Raw genomic sequence first — 13,041 nt, forward strand, 5'->3', positions numbered from 1 at the left:
GTCTCGAACCCCCGCTGTCGCAGAGCCCTGCCCACTCCCTGCAGCGCTCCGAAGCCCGGCGCTCTGGGTCCCCCGCCAGCCCTCAAGAGGACCGGCTTTGCCGCGCGGTAGCTCGGACTGTTTCCATCTAGTGCTAGGCCCGGATCCAGTACTGGAGCGCCTTCCTAGCTTACCTCACAGCAGCCCACTCGCCTCGCTTCGGGCCTGGGGATCTTCCCCTCCGCGCCGGGTGCGCCCTAACCCACCTCCCAGGACAGCCCATCCTGCGTATTTCTGGGATCCAGCCCCAGACTGGACGGGGAACCCGCTCCGGTTGGGATCTGAGGGGGCCTACGGCAATGGTTACAGCTCTGGCCTGAGCCTGTGGACATCAGCCCTCTGGTTATGCCGACTATCTGCTATGACATTAGTCTAGCTTCTTTCCTTCCCTGAGCCTGTTCCCCTAACTGGTCTGGTGCTCCATTATTGAGTTAGCGTCAGAGCTGCTGACGTTCTGCTGAGCAGTGCAAAACAGCTCAAACTCTTCTCTCCGCTGACAGCAGAATTTAGATAAAGTCTTGAGAAGGAAGAAATTGGGGCCAGAGAGGAAAGTGAGGAAAATCAGATCCCAGATCTTCGGAAAGAAGGCACTTTAAGGAGCAACACACCCTCCACCATAGCCCATCAAGCGGAAGGGTAAGGTAAGGTGTGGGTAATGGTACGGGGGACTTCAGAGGGAGAGCTGAGAGAGCTTGGACCAGTGCAGAGTCCTCTGAGATGTGAGCAGGGTGGAGGAGGGGATCTCACAGCTCTGGGAGCAGTGACTTTGCAGGGCTCTTTCTTGAGCTATGCTGGGAACCTGGAAGCCCAGAACTCTCTCTGCCTCCACTACTCACAGATTTGATTTTTTTTTTTTCCTGTGCTACTGGATGAGTAACAGGTTGCGTAAGAGGAAGCACTGTGGCATCTGATCTTTCTGGACTTGGAGCCAGCAGAGAGATATTTACTCTAGAGCTGTGTCCCTTGGTTGCATGCTTGGTGACAGATGTCTGAGAGCATACAGACTCTCGTTTTTCCCTCTCATGAGTGTACCGTTTCCACCTTTGTTCAGCCATCACTAGGAGAAGCAATGAGAAGCATCCAACTACTCAAAGGGGATCTCATTAGCCATTCTAAACCCCTCAGTGTGCTGAGAGCATCAGAGGGATGCTTCTCTGATAGGTAGCGGTTAGGTCAGTCACGAGGGAGGAGAGTGAGAGTTAGCCTTGAATTTTCAAGGCCTTCGAAAGCTACACAGAATTTAGACTCTGGGCCAGAGTACAGTACATTGGACTGTAATACATTGAAATACCCACACTTCTAGGTGAAGGCTGCTCTTGTGACCCTGTTGTGTGGAAACAGGCTGGGAGGCCAGATAGATTTAGATCCAAATCCTGCTCTGCCTCTTGCTAGTATATGACCCTGGTTCAATGGTATGATCTCCCTGAACCTTAAGACCACTGTGATAAGGTTCAGATAAGGACCATTCAGATAAGGAATGAATGAGATAAGATCCGCCAAGGTACTCCCGCCCAACTGGAGTGTAGCCTCTCTTCAGTGATATGCTAGTATTCCTCTCTCTTATGTTTAGATCTTATTTACCTATGCGTCTCTAAGCCTGAAGCAGGCAGGATTTGCATCAGATATATCTCTGTCTCTGCCACCCTACACTGTGGCATCCAAATGCACTGTTCTGCATAGAGGCACACTTGGATTTGAATCTCAACTATCTGACCTTGGGAATGTTTCAGCATTCTCTGCCCATCTCAGGATAACAGTAGTACCCATCTCTCCCCTCTAGGCTGCGAAGAGCCGGAGCTCACAGGTCTCCTAGGATAACAGTCCCAAACAGGCTGGTGCCACCCTCCAGCTGCCCAGGGGATGTGGCTGTGAGGCAGAATCCACAGACCCCGTGGGAAGAGGGCTCCGAGGGCCATGGCCCAGGTCAGCATCAACAATGACCTCGGCGAGTGGGGCTTGAGCACAGACTCCGGGGAGCGGGCCCGTCTGCTGCAGAGTCCCTGCGTGGACACAGCCCCCAAGAGTGAAGGGGAGGCCTCTCCTGAGGGTCTGGGCAGAGGCACTACTTCCACAATTGGGGCCATCTTCATCGTCGTCAATGCCTGCCTAGGTGCAGGGCTGCTCAATTTCCCGGCAGCCTTCAGCACAGCAGGGGGCGTCGCAGCGGGCATCACACTGCAGATGGTGAGTGCACTGTCCGGAAGGGCAGAAATGCAGTCCAGGTGTTGGGTCTGGACTCTTTACCTTAGAAGGGAGGCTTTGCATCAGGGATAGTCAGTCAGTGACACAGGCTACCACTGCCCCCACCCTCACACTTGGCAGACATTATTAATCTATCCCAGCATTCTTCCCTCTGAGCCCACATGAGGCTTCAGAAGGCTTCCCAGCAGCCGGGGAAGTTTGGACAACTGTATATTTAATAATCTTGTAGTTAATGTTTAATGAGTGGGCCCTTATCTTTTAGAACTACATGCTGAAATATTTACTGGTGAAATGACTTGATAGCTTGTATTTCCTTCAACATAATCCAGAGTGGGAGAGGGAGGCAAGATGGACCATGAGTTGATTATTTTTGAAGCTGAGTGATGGGTGCATGGGGGTTCATGATACCATCTTGTTTACTCTTGCATATGTTTGAAATTTTCCACAAAACCTCTTCTGTTTTTAAAGAAAGTCTCAACTCGGCAGCCTCCAGCAATCTGGTAAAGTTGCCTGCAAGATGAGATTTATTTACCAAACCGGCTTTGGGCATTGGCCTAATAAACGCTGAGCAACGGCAGGCTGCGCTTTGCTGCCAGGCCTGTCGCACACCCTGTGGCTCTGTCCTGCCTGCAGGGCATGCTGGTCTTCATCATCAGCGGCCTAGTCATCCTGGCCTACTGCTCCCAGGCCAGCAATGAGAGGACCTACCAGGAGGTGGTGTGGGCCGTGTGTGGCAAGCTGACGGGAGTGCTGTGTGAGGTCACCATCGCCATCTACACTTTTGGCACCTGCATCGCCTTCCTCATCATCATCGGAGACCAACAAGACAAGAGTGAGGTTCCCCCGCAGTACCTGCTTCATCCTTCCCCCTCGGCCCTGGGGGTCCTGCGTGGAGGGAATGGGCATGAACACTTGCCCAAGGCCTAGCCTGAGTCCAGCATTCTTCTGCGAATCCCCCCTCCTGGCCGCTGAGCCCATTAGACAGATGGAGGCCCTGAGGCTCCACAGAGCAGAAGGGCCACAGCCTTGCAGGAGCCTGGCATGACACTCCCTTCTTCCTCCCTCCCTGTGCAGTTATAGCTGTGATGGCAAAGGAGCCTGAGGGGGCCGGCAGCAGCTCCTGGTACACAGACCGGAAGTTCACTATCAGCCTCACTGCCTTCCTCTTCATCCTGCCCCTTTCCATCCCCAGAGAGATCGGCTTTCAGAAATACGCCAGGTTCGGAGGCCCCACCCCAACCCAAGCCAGACAGAAGCCCTAATCACAGACAGCTAAAGAGCCAGGCACTGCTGGAGAACCCTCTCCTGGGGCAGCAAAAGTGGGCAAGGCAGGCTGGACCATGGCTCGCAAGGCTCCCAGCCTAAGATTTCCTTTTGTGTCTGCATCAAGGGAGACAGTGGCCCTTTGCACCAGTGAGAGATTCTGTTCCAATGTCCTTGTCAAAGAAGAGACAGGTGATAATCAGGAGTCCAAAGGCAGCTTCTGGGCTAGGGCCTTGGCTTTCCCAGGGAGGATGGGATTTTTGATCATTTGGAATTGTCAAGCATGGCTCCATCTTCCATGCAGCTTAGTTTGAAGGGAGAGGACTGGCTTCCTGGCTCAGGAGCTGAAAACCTGTGTAATTCTGAGCCGTTTCCTGTGATCCATAATTGACAGAGTCACACTCAGCTGTTTCCAAGGTCCCCTTTAATGTTGACATCCCAGTACATGAATCTTCAACCCTTTTACCTCCGGTGTCTCCTAGTAATCAAAGGCCCTGCTTGCCGCAGCCACCAAGTGGGGGCTCCACTGATGGAAGAAACACATTTGCTTTAAGCCCAGACCTCTGAGCCGTGGAGCTGAACCAGGGCATTTCCTAATGGTCAGAAATGTTAGTCTGGTCCCCTCTTGGGGTCCAGCTCCCTCCATGCGGTGACTGATTTCTTTAAAACTTTTTTTTTTTAAGTTTATTTAAGTAATCTATACACGCAACTTGGGGCTCAAACTCATGACCCCAAGATCCAGAGTCCCATGCTTTTCTGACTGAGCCAGCCAGGCGCCCCTCTAAAGCTTATGTTTCATGCACTGTTCGAGGGTTTGTTTGGAATGGTCTCCCAGTGCTGCGGGTGGATAACCCCTGGGGTGGAGTCAGAGAGAGGGCAGCCGGGGCTGGGGAAGAGGAAACTCAAACCATTCTTTCTGGCAGCTTCTTGAGCGTCGTGGGCACCTGGTATGTCACTGCCATCATCATCATCAAATATATCTGGCCAGATAAAGAGATGACCCCAGGGGACATCCTGACTAGGTGGGTAAGAGCCCTGAGGAATGCACTGCTTGGGCTCCAGGAGGTGCTGGGTCAGACATCTAAAGGCCATAGAGGTACTCTGCTTAAAGCCTATTGGCTCACCACACTTGACTTGTTGGTCATTGGAGGAAGGAGGCAAGAGTGAGAACCAATATCCAGCATCTAACCAACGAGCCATCGTGAGACTCAGCCTTGAGTTATGGAGACTGCCAGGGTAGAATTGCACAACTCTGCAACTTTTAAGTCTCCTGTTTTTGAAAGAAAAAGGAAAGCAAAAGCTCCAGTGCAGGAACCAGAAATTCTGGATTTGGGTCCCAGGAGGGTCTTCCAGTGCCTCAGTTTACTGACCTGTGAAATGGAGAGGTGCCCTCTCCCTCTCCCTGTTTCCAGACTTACGGGGGTTGAGTGTGTAGAATAGTGGTTGGAGGAGGCCATGTCGGTCTGAGTGAAGAGTAAGGACACGGGGCGGTTGGTGGCTCTGTGGGATTCACAGGCAGCAGACTCTTCTGTGTTTGTCCACAGGCCAGCCTCCTGGGTCGCCGTGTTCAATGCTATGCCCACCATCTGCTTCGGATTTCAGGTGCCAGTTGCAAGGTTCCTATTGTCCTCTTAGCTCACTCCCCACCGTGGGTGGGAACCCACATTGCAGGGGGGGGATGGGGACATCCTGGGAGGAAAGACAGGTCAGAGCACTGGGACTTGTCCCTGGGGCCTTGGTCCCCAAACTGCCTCCCTCTGGAAACTGGGAAGGGGTCACTTCCTCACCATAACTGTGACCTTCACCCTAACAGTGCCACGTGAGCAGTGTGCCAGTCTTCAACAGCATGCGGCAGCCCAAGGTGAAGACCTGGGGTGGGGTGGTGACAGCCGCCATGGTCATAGCCCTCGCTGTCTACATGGGCACGGGTGAGTGCTCCCCTCTGACAGCTGGGCTTGGAGTGCTCCCACTTTCTGTCTTTGTCTCCAAGTCCTCTGGCCCAGCTTTCCTGGGGACAGCCCTGCATTCCCAGCATATCAAACATTTGGGTCAGCATTGGCTTGAACCTGGGCTGCCTTGGGCCTTCTCCCACCCAAATGAGAGAGACATATTCATCTGTTCGCTTGGCAGCACTCAGTCGGTGCCTAGTTAGTGCCAGGAACCATTCCCAGCACAGGGGATGCCATGAAGATTGACAGACTTGCTCTCCTGGAATTGACAGTGTAGCCAGAGAGTCTTAGAAGAGTAAGTCAGGAATCAGTTAGGACATCCAAATGGTGAGTGCCACCACGATAGTGAGACAGGGAAGATATGAGTGGGACTAGGAGAGGTGATGACAGCCACCCTGGTCCACAGGAGGCTGCTGTCTGAGGGGGTGGCATGTAGGGAGGCCCCAGTGATGAGGAGCCAGCATCTGAAGGGCTGACAGAAGAGCATTCCAGACAGAGGCGGGAAATGCCAGGCCCCTGATGCAGGGACAGACAGGGCTATGCAGCTGGAGTGGGGTGAGTTGGGGGTGGTGGGGGGGTCAGGCAGGGAGGCCATACAGGGAATGGGGTAGGTCCCGTTGGGGCTGAGGACTGTGGGGAGCCAGAGAGGAAGCATTTCAAGCAGGGGCACCCTGCAGGGAATGGCTCGGATGACAGAGCAGAACAGGAAGACCAGGCCCTGTGAGTCCTTCCACAGGTGCTATGGGGCAGCACTGTTCTACCTCTGAAGACAAAGCCAGGAGCAAGAGGGGCAGATAGGCCGAGTCCCTGCCCTCCTGGGGCTCGTGTTCTAGCTGGGGAGACACAATGAACAAGTGTAAAAGGAAGACAAAAAACACAGAGAGGAGAGTTCTGAGGAAAAGAGAGCAGGGTGCTGTGAGTGAGCGCCCAGGGCCAGGGGGTATTGTGGATGGGCAGGGTGGGCACATTCTCTGAGGAGGGGACACTGGAGCTGCGACCTGGACGGTGAGGAGACAGGGGTGCGAAGGGCTGGATAGACAGAAGGTTAGTGCAGAAGCTCCGAGACAGGAATGTGCTGGGCGAGCTCAGGATGACAAAGGCAGCAGTGGGGAGAGGATGTGAGAAGTCAGGGACAAGGCCTCGGGTCCCAGCCCGACACCCTCTTAGCCTCCAGAGCTGCTCCGGCACCCTCCCCATCTGAGGTGCACCCAGGAGTAGAGGGTCCATCCCCCTCACCCTCCCAGGACTGTCTCTGCCAGCTCTCATCCCGTCCTCAGGCATCTGTGGCTTCCTGACCTTCGGAGCTGCTGTGGACCCCGATGTGCTCCTGTCCTACCCCTCGGAGGACATGGCTGTGGCCGTTGCCCGTGCCTTCATCATCCTGAGCGTGCTCACCTCCTACCCCATCCTGCACTTCTGTGGGCGGTGAGCCCCCTCTCCACCCCACGGGGGTGCTTCCTCTCACCAGCACGGCTCAGGGCCCGAGAGCCCTTTGAACGCGGTCCTTTGGACTTCTATGAGTCCTCTAAGGACCTGTAGTCCAATCCTTTCCTGAACACCTAGCCTTGGGGGTACCCAGACCCTTCCTTTTCAGGAGGATAATAGCATCAGTTCCTGCGGGTTGAGCACGTCCCAGGCCAGGACAGGCCCTAAGCACATCACACCCACCATCCCATCCAGTCCCCATGGCAACCACAAGAGTACTGCTGGACCCGTTTCACAGAACAGGAAACAGGCTCAGAACTTAGGGCCTTACCCCCAGTCTACGCACTCAGTGGTCCGGCTCTGTGAACCTGGAGGAGGGGGCCTCTGAGCCACTCTCTGTGTGGGCAGGGCGGTGATCGAGGGCCTGTGGCTGCGCTACCAGGGGATGCCCGTGGAGGAGGACGTGGGGCGGGAGCGGCGGCGACGCATGCTGCAGACGCTGGTCTGGTTCCTGCTCACCCTGCTGCTGGCACTCTTCATCCCTGACATCGGCAAGGTCATCTCAGTCATCGGAGGCCTGGCCGCCTGCTTCATCTTTGTATTCCCAGGTGTGGACCCCTGCACCCCTCACCTCCACCCCCCACGCATCACCGGCTCCCAGGGTCTCCCTGCCGCAACTCCTCCCTAGCTCACCTGCAGGGAGAGTAACCACCAGCCTTATCAATCACCCACCTCAGGCTCTGCACTAACCGCTGCTCCTCCTGAAAAGAAGGGATAGATGTTATCTCCACTCTGCTGATGCAGAGCTGTGAGGAGGTTAAACAGACTCAACTACTGAGTAACAACTTTTCTGACCCAAGTCTGTCTAGGTGCACAGCCTACGCTTTTAACCTTTCATTCGCTTCTCTGTTGCTGCCTGACTGTTAGGGATCCGGTTGGTTCAGCCTAGTACAGCCCAGAGGGTGCCAGGGCCTGGTGGCAGCACCCAGATGCAGAGGTCAGGAGACCTGAGTTTCAGACACAAGTCTGCCACCGGATCCCCAGGAAGTGCTCCCACCTGCCCCACCTTGAGCTCTGCCTGTACCCAGCTTATTTCTCTCTAGGAGACCAACCTGAAAGCCCTTGCCCCTTTGCGTGGAGCTGGGGGGCCACATGTGCTCAGAAGTGCCCTGGGAAGGGCCCTCGAGGTGGTGGGGGCTACTGCTGAATCACCTTCTGTGGCTGCCCCTTTGGCTCTGGGGCTCGCCTGCAGCCCGTGGAGAGCCTGTCAGATGCTGGCCTCTCCCTAGAGAGCAGACCAAGGCCTCCCACTGCACATGGAGTTGGGGCAGAGGTGAAGAGTAAGCAGAGGCCTTCCTCTACTCACCACCGCTACCTCTTGGTAAAGGGGGAGAGTGGGCCTAAGTGAAGGAGCCCACCTGAGTTCTCAGGGCCACGTCTTCTCTTCCAGGGCTGTGCCTCATTCAAGCCAAGCTCTCAGAGATGGAAGAAGTCAAGCCAGCCAGGTAAAGCAGGGGCCGACGTGCAGTCCCGTCAGGGAGGGGCCAGGTGAGGGATGGGCTGGTGGGCATGAGTGCGCTTAAATCAGGCAAAGGTCAAGAGACCTGTGAACTTAAAAAGCATAAGAGTTTTCTAAATACCTTCTTAAGAAATGAGTGGCACATGCTAGTTGTGACCGTTTAAATGCTCCTAAAGGACTTGAGAGAAAAAAGTGGAAGTCCCTCTTGCCCCTACAGCCCACTCCCCACCTGAGAGCTCTCTGTCATCAGCATGGTCTTCTAGATGTTTCTCTGCATGCATCATGTCCATGTACATAAAGCTATGCATATGCATGCACAAACACATGAAATTTTGTGTCTAAGTTGTTTTTTTTTTCAAAAATGGCTTTATGCCAGACACTTTTCTGCCACTTGCTTTCTTTCACTTAACCATGTGACTTGGAGATCACCCTACATTAGCGCAAAAAGATCCATCCACGTCTCCCCTTTTCTAAGGGCGGCAGAGCGTTCTCCTGTACGTTTTGACACACCTGTTTCAAGGACCTTGTTAGCATCAATTCTTTTTTTTTTCTTTTTTTCTTTTTCTTTTTATTTATTTCTAGGAGAGAGAGAGACAGCGTGAGCAGGGAAGGGTCAGAGAGAGAGGGAGACACAGACTCTGAAATAGGCTCCAGGCTCTGAGCTGGCAGTCAGCACAGAGCCCGACGCGGGGCTCGAACCCACGAACCGCGAGATCATGACCTAAGCGAAAGTCGGACGCTTAACTGACTAAGCCACCCAGGCACCCCATGTTAGCATCAATTCTTAGAAAGAAATTGGTGGAGCATGGGGCATGCTCATTTTTACTTTTGCACATGAGTTCAAATTTCCCTCTAGAAAGGCAAAACCAGAGTCCTGGCAGTAGGGTAAGGGTACCCTGTTTTCTACATGCCTACCAGTATTGCATAGAACAGCCTTTTTTCTTTTTCTTTTTTTTTTTTTTAACATTTATTTATTTTTGAAAGAGAGACAGAGACAGAGCATGAGCGGGGGAGGGACAGAGGGAGACACAGAATCCGAAGCAGGCTCCAGGCTCTGAGCTGTCAGTACAGAGCCCCACGCAGGGCTCAAACCCATGAACCATGAGATTATGACTTGAGCTAAAGTCAGACACTTAAATAACTGAGCACCCGGGCATCCTGGTGTTAGTCTGGTAGATGAAAAACACAATATTGTTTTCATATCCACATTTCCTTGATTAGTATAGAAGTTGAAAACAGGTTGTAACCTTTTTAAAAAGAGTTATATTTTTATATTCTATATACTTCATTCTATAGTGAAATAATATTCATTATAGAAAACTTTTTTCGTGAATTCATTTTATTTATTTATTTATTTATTTATTTATTTTTTTTTTCTGAGAGAGCATGAGCAGGAGAGGGTCAGAGAGAGGGGTAGATACAGAATCTGAAGCAGGCTACAGGCTCTGAGCTAGCTGTCAGCACAGAGCCTGACGTGGGCCTTGAACCCACAAGATCATGACCGGAGCCAAAGTCGGACACTTAACTGACTGAGCCACCCAGGTGTCCCATTATAGAAAACTTTAAAAATAAAATATAAGGAAGAAAATTTAAGGCATCCTTAATCTCAATACCCTGTTGGATCCCCTTAATCCCCTGTTGGTATATTTGATGTATATATTTGCAGATGTCTGCACTTCTCTTTGTAAATGGAGTGGATCACACTCCATGTGACCTGGTTTTTCCTGAACATGTTTCCATCAGGAGGCATGCATTCTAATCCTGGTTCTGCCCTTGGCTTTATGACCTGTCAATGATCTCCATTAGGTCTTAGTCTTCTCACCCATAGATTGGGGATCTTACACCTGGCCCCGCATAACTTTGTGTGAAAAGTCATTGTGAAGCAGAAATTGCTCTACCCGCTAGAGAAATGCTTTAAGTAATTACAATAATTAACTGATATGTAGGTATGTATCATATATGTATATATGGTATATATACATACACATGTGTGTATGTACACATGCACACATACACATAGAAGTCTGCAAAGCCATGGGTAGGTTGACTAACTAGGCCTCTCTCTCCTTCTGCCCTACAGCTGGTGGGCACTGGTCAGTTACGGTGTCCTCTTGGTCACCCTGGGAGCCTTCATCTTCGGCCAGACCACAGCTAATGCCATCTTTGTGGATCTCTTGGCGTAACCACTGCCTCCCAGGCAACACTTGGCCTTTGCCACTGAACGCAGGAGCGCATCTCTTAGAGCTGTGGGCTCACCTTGAGTCCAGCATCATTCCCGTCTACTGGTGGGATGACATCTGGACATCCTTTTCCAGGGACAGTTCTGGAGTGAAATCAGACCTCACACCTCTGGACAACGCAGACCGAGCTCCCCTCCTGCTCTCCAGTCCCGGCAGTGCTAGAATGGAGGGAGGAGGTCTTGTATCACAGAAGAACCTTCTCTGTTCTTCAGAGAAGAACCTCCAACTCTCAGCTTCTCCATTCCTGAAAAACATGGGTGAAGAGAATCAGAACATCTCAGAAAAGAGACCCCAGCCTGACTTTCATTTGGAGACAGAGTATGGGCAAAGGGCCACTCCACAGAGCACCGTGTCCTGAGTGGGACCTGTGCTCATTACCCCAGGACTCAGTGCCTACTCCAGTTTGTCAGCTGCTTGGCCAGCAGTGGCTTCTCTGGGATCTGGCCACTTCCAAAGGTAGCACAAAAGTCATACAGACGCACAGAGGTAGATAGAGTCATGCCTTGTCCACCCCCAGCCTGGGCCCACAGTCAGCCTGTAGACCTCTTGTCCGTGGCTAATTGACATTTCCCAAGACTTTGGGGCCTCACTCTCTTTCCCCAGACCTGAGGGTCCAGGTGTCCCTCTCCTCCTCCATCTCCAGACATCATCAAGTCTAATGTTTACAAACGGTGCCAGCCCGGCTCTGACTCAAAGGACAGGGGCCGTCCCGTGCCACCGCGGTGCTGTGAGTACTCTTCAGTTAGCTTTCCCCTTGGCAGAAAGTCTGTTTTTCTCACTCAGATTCCAGATGGGCCCCTTGTTTCTGTGGCACAGGTGGGTGAGAGAGAAGGCTGGGAACCTTTCAAACCCACGCAGGCTGGGCTGGTCAGGGTCCAAGTGAGTTTCTCTGATAGCTTCTCTTGCAGTGACTGCTTCTCTTCTGCCTGCCCTCTGCTCCCCTCTTCCCTGGCAACCCCAGCAGGATAGCCAACAGAGAAGAACAGCCGAGTTGTCACTGACTCGGCAGCACTTGAGTGTAGTCACACCAGTCTAGGAGTGTCCCTTCTGGTCCAGATCTTGTCTGCTCCCTCCCCCCAGCATTTCTTCAGTCCCTACCCCATTTTTCTAGCTCATTCTCTCCTGCTCATGCAACACTGGGGGCAGGTGGTGTACTAGACCCTTTTGTGTCAGCTTCCTCAGCTCCTCAGGCCCACCAGACCTGGCCTCAGTGACCTGACACTGAGGTCACATGTGGGTTGTGCCCCAGGTAGGGTGAGGAGGGACACTCTTCTCCCACTCTGATTTTTTTTTTTAATTTTTTTTTTTTTTTTTAACATTTATGTTTGAGAAGGGGAGAGGCAGACCACAAGCAGAGGAAGGGCCGAGAGAGGGAGACAGAGAATCTGAAACAGGCTCCAGGCTCTGAGCTGTCAGCGCAGAGCCTGATGTGGGGCTCGAACTCACAGCTGTGAGAACATGATCTGAGCTGAAGTTGGCTGCCCAACCAACTGAGCCACCCAGGCACTCCCCTCTTCTCCCACTCTCAATTCCCAGTTTTCCCCCCTTGGCTGTTCACTTTGACCAATCCCAGGCATCAAATCAGGCCTCCTCCACCTGGAACTCCCAGAATTTCCTTGGCCCACCCCGTACCAGGGGTGAGAGGGACCCCCGCCCCAGCAGCCCTCCACTCCGGGCAGTGAGATCATAGAAGCAGAGGCTGTCTGCACCCAGATAGGCTTCTGCTGAGTCCCCAGACTGGATGGCCTGCCTTTCCTTACATTCCCCCTCCACCCTGGGGCCAGACCCATTGTGCTGTTGTCTCTCCGCCCGCGGCACAGCACTAGGGCCTTCCAGTGCCCATCCGTGTCCAGTCGAGGGATGAGGGGCATGAGGGGAGTCCTCACAGAAACAGACCCATCAGGAAAAGGAGCTGGAATCTGGCTGCTCAGCTGAAGCTCAGGAGCCCCCTGCCCTGCCCTCCCAGCCTGGGTATTTTACTGTTTCTTTTCTACGCGTGCACATTCATACCAGAGAGGATGGCTAATAAAAAGAGGCTGTGCTGCTGAGCTGTGTGGCCTGTGTCTAGTGCTGGGGACACAGTCCAAGCCACTGACAAGAAGAAGGTAAGCTGGTGGGGAGGGCGTGGAGCAAGGAATTCTGGCTTCATTGACTTCGATCCCTGTCTCAGAGATGAGTCCTGCCGTGCTCCCCTGAGCAAGACGGGAACATACAAGTGGTTCTTGATGCCTCCCCTCTCTTCCACTTCCTGTCAGCCTCTGCCTGCCAACCTGGGAATTTACCCTGGGCTCCTGTCCTTGGTTCAAGTCCTCCTTGTGTCTTCGCGGCACCACATGGACTCAGACTGGCCTCTGTGCTTTATGTCTCTTGCAGACCTCACATTCTGGGGTGAGCTTCAACCTCC

General features: G+C 53.0%; 1 protein-coding gene across 2 annotated transcripts; it reads left to right on the forward strand.

Moving 5' to 3' along the window:
• On the forward strand, positions 1–10,815 carry SLC38A7 (solute carrier family 38 member 7). 2 transcript variants are annotated; one of them, XM_077751328.1, is made up of 11 exons: positions 1–680; positions 1,820–2,223; positions 2,875–3,073; positions 3,316–3,460; positions 4,428–4,526; positions 5,049–5,106; positions 5,318–5,432; positions 6,731–6,878; positions 7,321–7,486; positions 8,329–8,383; positions 10,713–10,815. In XM_077751328.1, the coding sequence occupies exons 2-11, from the start codon at positions 1,954–1,956 to the stop codon at positions 10,727–10,729; spliced, it is 1,272 nt and encodes a 423-aa protein (XP_077607454.1). In that variant the 5' UTR covers positions 1–680; positions 1,820–1,953; the 3' UTR covers positions 10,730–10,815. The 2 variants fall into 2 exon arrangements, with proteins under 2 accessions (XP_077607454.1, XP_077607453.1); XM_077751327.1 differs by lacking the exon at positions 10,713–10,815 and adding an exon at positions 10,478–10,682 and having other exon boundaries at positions 7,287–7,486.
• Positions 10,816–13,041: the final 2,226 nt, after the last annotated feature.

This window comes from Crocuta crocuta, unplaced genomic scaffold (genome assembly GCF_008692635.1).
Source record: "Crocuta crocuta isolate KB4526 unplaced genomic scaffold, BGI_CrCroc_1.0 scaffold124, whole genome shotgun sequence".
Lineage (NCBI taxonomy): Eukaryota > Metazoa > Chordata > Mammalia > Carnivora > Hyaenidae > Crocuta > Crocuta crocuta.

Bases quoted from the DNA above. Each gene is read 5' to 3' on its own strand.
- SLC38A7 (XM_077751327.1), top strand. From the start codon at position 1,954: ATGGCCCAGGTCAGCATCAACAATGACCTCGGCGAGTGGGGCTTGAGC. The intron at 3,074-3,315 runs GTGAGGTTCCCC...CTCCCTGTGCAG, and splicing joins CGGAGACCAACAAGACAAGA to TTATAGCTGTGATGGCAAAG. The intron at 3,461-4,427 runs GTTCGGAGGCCC...TCTTTCTGGCAG, and splicing joins GGCTTTCAGAAATACGCCAG to CTTCTTGAGCGTCGTGGGCA.